This window comes from Pteropus medius, unplaced genomic scaffold, assembly GCF_902729225.1.
Source record: "Pteropus medius unplaced genomic scaffold, Ma_sr-lr_union100, whole genome shotgun sequence".
Lineage (NCBI taxonomy): Eukaryota > Metazoa > Chordata > Mammalia > Chiroptera > Pteropodidae > Pteropus > Pteropus medius.
Genome location: NW_024352837.1, coordinates 460,263 through 466,312, shown reverse-complemented (window position 1 = coordinate 466,312; position 6,050 = coordinate 460,263). Strand labels below are relative to the sequence as shown.

Below are 6,050 nucleotides of genomic sequence, written 5' to 3'. Positions count from 1 at the left end.
AGGAGTCCAGGCCTTACAGTGACGGTGGCCAGCAGACCCTCTGGGACATTGGCCACAATGATGCCAATGAGGAAGATGACAGCCTCGAGCCAGGTATATCCGAGAATGAGGGAGAGGATGAAGAAGGAGACGCCCAGGAAGACGGCCACGCCAGTGATGAGCTGGATAAAGTGCTCGATCTCGATGGCGATGGGCGTCTTGCCCACCTCCAGCCCTGAGGCGAGGGTGGCAATCCGGCCCATGACAGTGCGGTCCCCTGTGGCCACCACCACGCCCCGAGCCGTGCCTGTGGGGCCAGAGGGGATTAGGCTGAGGTGGGGCGGGGGCTGAGGTGGGGTCAGGGCTCAGTGAGGTTCAGAGGGATCCCGAGCCCCTGATGCATGTCCCACTATCTGGACCAGCCTTGCACCCCCACTGCACCCCACCTCACCTTCCACACAGTTGGTGGAAAAGAAGGTGATATTTCGAGTCTCCAAGGGGTTGTCATGTGTGCAGTCAGGAGAACGGGTCTGTGGCTCTGACTCACCGGTCAGGGAGGAGTTGTCTACCTGGGGGGTGAGGGGGTGCACAGGACAGCAGGCTTAGCCCCGGCTCTGGGATCAGGGGGCATTTGTCCAGAGGGGACTGGGGCTGAAGTCTGTGTCCCTTGAGGTCACAGTGGGAAGTCGGGGTGCTGGAGTGGGTGAGTGGTGTCTGGGAGGCCACGGCTGGGCTACTGAAGGTGGGGAAGGCACAGGGCTTTTTGCCAAGGTCTAAGGTACCTATGGGTCTAGGGGACCAGGGGCCTGGACTCCTGGGTCTGAGGAGGATGGGCTGGGGCTCAGGCTCTCGGGCCCGAGAGATGAGGTGGGGGGGTCCAGCCTCCCAGACTGGAGTGAGGAAGTGGCTGGGAGCTCAGGCTCCTGGGGTCTTAGGGAGGAGGGGGTGGGGGTCCAGATTCCTGGGTCCTGGGGGAGGAGGGGCTGGAGGGGCTGAGCTCCTGGGCCACTCCGGGCAGGGCAGAGCTGAGCCCCAGGTGCCAGGCCCACCTTGCAGCCGTGGGCTGAGATGATGCGCAGGTCGGCTGGGACTCGGTCTCCACCCTTGATCTCCACCAAGTCTCCAACCACCACCTCTTCAGCGTTCACCTGCATTTTCTCACCTTCCCGGATCACCAGGGCTTGCTGGGGGAGGGATAGAGAAGAGTCACCTTCCCGACTCCCTCTGCCCGGGGTCACCTGGCATGGCTCCCACCCACCTGGCCCCTTCCTGGGCACCCCTCACCTGGGGAACCATGTTCTTGAAAGACTCCATGATCTTGGAGCTCTTGGCCTCCTGGTAGTAGGAGAAGCAGCCAGTGATGATGACCACGGCCGCCAGCACGATGCCCAGGTACAGCTGTGGGGAGACCCAGGGTCACGGCCGCCCCGGAGCTGCTCCCGTCAGCCCCCCCGAGTTTTGTGGAATCTTGGAAGGAAGCTTTGCATCGACTGGGTTCTGCGTTGATGTGTCTGACCCTTGGGTCGTGTTCATTTGAAGGTCTCTGTGTCTGAGCATCTCTCGTCTGTGTGTCTGTCCACCCGTCCATGTTTGAATCCCTCGCTCTGAGCATGGGTGTGTTTCAGTCTCTGGGTCTGTCAATCTCTCCATTTTGTGCATCTGTCTGTCTGTTTGTCTGTCTTTCTGCCTGTGTTAGAGAATCCGGGGGTGTGCTATTATCTGTCCATGTGTCTGTCCATGTTTAGGTCAGCATGTCTGTCTGTCTGTCTGCCTGTTTAGGTTTTAATTTCTGAGAATACTGTTTGTTTTGTGCTTGATCCTCATATCCGCCTGCCAACAGGTTGTGCTTGCAACTCTGTGTGTCTCATCCTGTGTCTCTCTTTCTATCGGTCTATGTCTGTATCTGTCTGCGCCTGTGCATCTGATCTAGGTGGCCGTGTGACTGTGTCCAAGTGTGACGATGTTGGCTCTGCCCGTGTGTGCAGGTAGGAATCTATATGCAGTCAGTGTGTGGGTCTGTGCTTTTGGGCGTGGCGTTTGCTGAGACCGTGTCCCAGTGTGGGTCTCCTGTGTGGGGTGGATAGGTGCTGACAGATCAGCAGGTGGGTGTGTCTGGGTCTCTGCATTAGCGCACCCGCTCTTTGGGTATCGTTCAGGCCGAGACCACCTGGTGGTGTCTGTCCCCAAAGCCATCGAGGTCACACCGCCTTGGGACGGAGCCCTAGCTCGCATGGCCTCCTGTGGGATCTTGGGTGAGTTACTTGGCCTGTGTGAGCCTCAGCTTTCCCTGCACCTTCTCCGGTTCTTTCATGGGATGATTGTGAAAGTTTGACGAGAAAAAGAAGAAGAGTGGGCTTTGAAAGGCCGGGCAAGTGCCTGGTGCAGTGCAGCGTGCACAGCACTCACGTTGTCTCCAGAGGGATCGTCCTCCGTGCCCGCCTGGATGCCGTAGGCCAGGAAGCAGAGGATGGCCCCGATCCACAGCAGGATGGAGAAGCCCCCGAAGAGCTGGCGACAGAACTTGACCCACTCTGGGGTGGTGGGCGGCGGCGTGAGCGCGTTCGGCCCGTCCCGGGCCAGGATCTCCTGGGCTTTGCTGTGGGTCAGACCCTGGGAGACACAGGACTCACACAGAACCCTTCCTGAGCAACCCTGGCTCCCCAGCACTTCAGGAGCACCCCAGAACCCAGGGGCGCAGCCCCAGCCCGTCCTCGCCCAGGCCCGCCACACCTGCACGCAGTCCGTGTTGTATTTCCGGCAGACCTCTTCCACTGACATCTTGTGCTCCGTCTGAGGAACAGGAATTTGCGGGCAGGCGGGTCAGCGGCAAAGCCCTCGGGGGTGGGCGGGGCCTGCTCTGGGAGGGCGCGCGCGAGGAGCAGGGGGTGGGGCTTACCATAGCCACCTCCTTCTTGAGGTCATCCAGGTCCCGGCGCTCCTTGGCGCCCTTGCTCTTCTTGGGCGAGCCCTTGTCATCTTTCTTGTCCTGCGAGGTGGCGACACGATAGCTGTCAGAGCCACCAGACTGCGGGCGAGAAGGGATTACAGGGGGACACCGGCCCTCCCAAGCCCACTATCACCCTGTCCTGTGTCTCTGGGCAGAGGGCTGGCTTGGGGGTCTCAGTCTGTGTCTGTCCTGTGTGTCTGGGTGGGTTTCCCTCCGGCTCTGGGTGTGTCTCAAACCTGAGTCTCGTCGCTGCTAATTGGCTTTACGGTCCCTGGCTCCATGTATCTCTGGGTATCTGTCCCCGAGGGTCTCCGTCTGGGTCAGTGTGTGCTTCTCTCTCTCCGTTTTTGTGCTCGTATCTGTAGATCTCTTCCCTTCGGTCTCTATGTGTCTTTTTCTCTCTGTGTGTCTCCTTCTGTCTCTTCCACCCTCTTTTGGGGCCTGTCTAAACTTCTGAGTGTCTATGTCTTGCTGTGTCTGTCTGTCTTTCTCTATGTGTCTTTTTCTGTCTGTCTCTCTGGGTCTCTCCGTCTTGTTCTATTTTGTCTCTATCTTCTTCTGCCTCTTTATCTCTGCATCTCTGTATCTCTGTGGCCATTTTTCTCCCCGCTCTCTCTCCCTCACCGCTTCGTGTTGCTGTCTTTCTCTCTCTCCGTCTCTGAGTCTCTCTGCGTGTGTCTGTGGTTTTGTCTTCCTTTGCTCCCTGGCTCTTTATGTCTCTCTGTCTCCATCTCTTGAACTATCTCTTCTGAGTCAAGCTAAGTTTGTCTCTCGAGGTTCCTCTCTCTCTCTCCCAGTTGGTGTGTTGGGATCTCAGACTGTCTCTGTCAGGATTTTCTGTCTCCACGTCCTTCTCCAACCTCATCTCTGCCTCTCTCTGTCTTGTATCTCTGTCTCGATCTCTCAAGTTACTTCCTTCTCTGTGATGCTCGGTATGTCTCTGCCTCTCTGTCTCTCCTGTTCGACCATCTTGTCTCTCTCTCACTGTCTCACTCTGTGATCTTCTCTATCCCTGTGTCTGTCTCTCTCTGGGTCCATTTCAGCATCTATGTCCTTCCAGCTCCAGGTCTCATGTATGTCACTTTCCCCGTCTTTTCCACTTGGCTCTTTCCCTGGGCCTCTCTCCCCAGCCCCGTGGATGTCTCACTCTCTGTCTCTCAGAGGACCCAGTAAGTCTTGGGAGACCCCACAGGACTGGCAGGAATGGAGAGGAAAGGGCACTCCAGGTGTTGGTCACAGCTAGGACAAAGGCCTGGGAGGCAGCCTGTTGTGCACAGGGATGGTGGTCTGGCTGGACATGCAGCCGAACCTGAGGGCCTTTGACGGACAAGCTATGGACCTTGTCCTCTCTCCCGAGGGCTGATGGGAGCCATGGACAGGTTCGAACAGGAAGTGGGCACGGTCAGGTCTCCGGAGGACAAAGTGAGATTTGGGATGCAGAAGAGTGAGAAGCAGAAGCCCCGGGACTGGCTTGAACTGGATGTGGTGTGATGGGGGAGGGGAGGGCAGTGACTGAAGTTCCAGTCTGGGGGCCTGGGAAAACGGGGAAGGCAGTGTCCTGGGACACGGACAGGAGGGGTGGCATGAGGCTGGGTGCTGATAGAGGGCCGCTGACAGATCCCGTGGGCCCACAGCCAAGCCGGGATCCCAGGCTCAGCACGGCTCAGCAATAATCTCCTCGTGACCTTGTAGAGGGCTGAGCTGCCTGCTGTCTGCTTCCGAGACCTGGAGGCTGAGCTGGGGGGCTGCTGGGAGGGGTTGCAGCCTGGCGGTCTGGAGCCTCTAAGAGAGTTTTGGGGGTCAGGAGGGAAGCTTGGCCCTGGGCCAGCCCTGCAGCAGCACTGCGTCTGACTCGGAAGCACAGAGGCTTGGGGAACAGGGAGGACACTCCTCCATCCCCTGCCTCGGGGGGTTCTCAGACTCCGCAGAGAGGTAGACCCATGGATGGAGAGATGTGGAGATGTTAGGTCATGAGATCAAGGTGGAGATGTGAAGGGGGAGGCAGAAAGGAGACGGGGGCCTGGGTAGGTATCAGGGAGAAAACCAGGTGCTCGCCTCTGAATTCTTAGGGGATGCTGGCAAGCTGATGCTTAGGTCTCTGTGGGGCCTAGGGGTGGGCTCCCAGCCTCCTGGGTCTGAGGGAGGAGGGGCTGGGGGCCTAGACTCCTGGGCCTGACGAAGGAGGAGCTGGGGGTCTGGACTCCTGGGTCGGAGGGAGGAGGAGCTTGGGGCTTGGGCTTCTGGGTCTGAGGAGGAGGGGCTGGGGCCTAGACTTTAACTGGACGGAGGAGGGGCTGGGGCTCAGGACTCCTGAGCCTGACAGAGGAGGGGCTGGAGGTCTGGACTCCTGGGTCTGAGGGAGACGAGGCTGCCACATCCTAGTCCCTGGCAGGTGAGCCTTGGCTCTCGCGTGCCCTTGACACGATCAGACTCCCTTGAGGGTGGGCTTCCATCTGTTGGAGGGGGAGCCAAGGCTTTCCCAGTCAAGGCGGGAGGCCCAGATGGGCGCACTGTGGGAGGGGAGCACCTCTGAGGGTGGGGGACACGCCTGTCTCGCTGCAGCCCGCCTCTGCAACTCCTTGCCGTTTTCCATGCTGTCCGCCTCCCCTGACACCCTCAGCTCACGCAACCTCTGCACTTCAGCCAGCTTGTCCCTCCCTGCCTCAGGGTGTCTGGGGCATCATCTCTGAGCATCTCTCCCACAACCTGCCCTATTGCCCTTTGCCTCCATTCCTGTCATTCCAACTGACTCAGGTTGTGTCTAGATAGGAAATGTCTGTCTTTGGGTCTCCTCATCTCAGCCTCAGTTTCTCTCTTTGTCTCTCCATGCCTCTCCATGTCTGTGTCTCGCCCATGTCTCTGCCCATGAGTGTCTCTTACTTTGTCTCTATATCGGTCTCTTTCTCCCTGCCTCTTTTAGAGCATCTATTTCTGCATTTCTCTCCTTCTTTCCACGTCTGTTTCTCTGTCTCTGCTCCCCGTGTCTGAAGTGCTTCACCTCTCCATCTGTCCTCACTTCTTTTCCTAAGACTCCCCCCAATTCCTTCTCTAAGCCCTTTAGCCTCAGTCCTCTCCTCCTCCTGCCCACAGCTTCCCCTCCATTCATCTCACTTACCTGGAAGCA

The 6,050-nt window shown here is 58.5% G+C and overlaps 1 protein-coding gene across 1 annotated transcript in view; it reads right to left on the bottom strand.

Annotated features, from left to right (window-relative positions):
• Positions 1–6,050, bottom strand: part of ATP1A3 (ATPase Na+/K+ transporting subunit alpha 3) — an 18,189-nt gene that overhangs the window by 11,122 nt on the left and 1,017 nt on the right. Inside the window, exons 2-8 of the mRNA XM_039849962.1 lie at positions 2,876–3,004; positions 2,710–2,769; positions 2,386–2,589; positions 1,264–1,377; positions 1,029–1,163; positions 431–548; positions 18–286 (exon numbers count right to left, since the gene is read on the bottom strand). Coding sequence (XP_039705896.1) covers positions 18–286; positions 431–548; positions 1,029–1,163; positions 1,264–1,377; positions 2,386–2,589; positions 2,710–2,769; positions 2,876–3,004 — 1,029 coding nt within the window. The remainder of the gene's footprint in view (positions 1–17; positions 287–430; positions 549–1,028; positions 1,164–1,263; positions 1,378–2,385; positions 2,590–2,709; positions 2,770–2,875; positions 3,005–6,050) is intronic.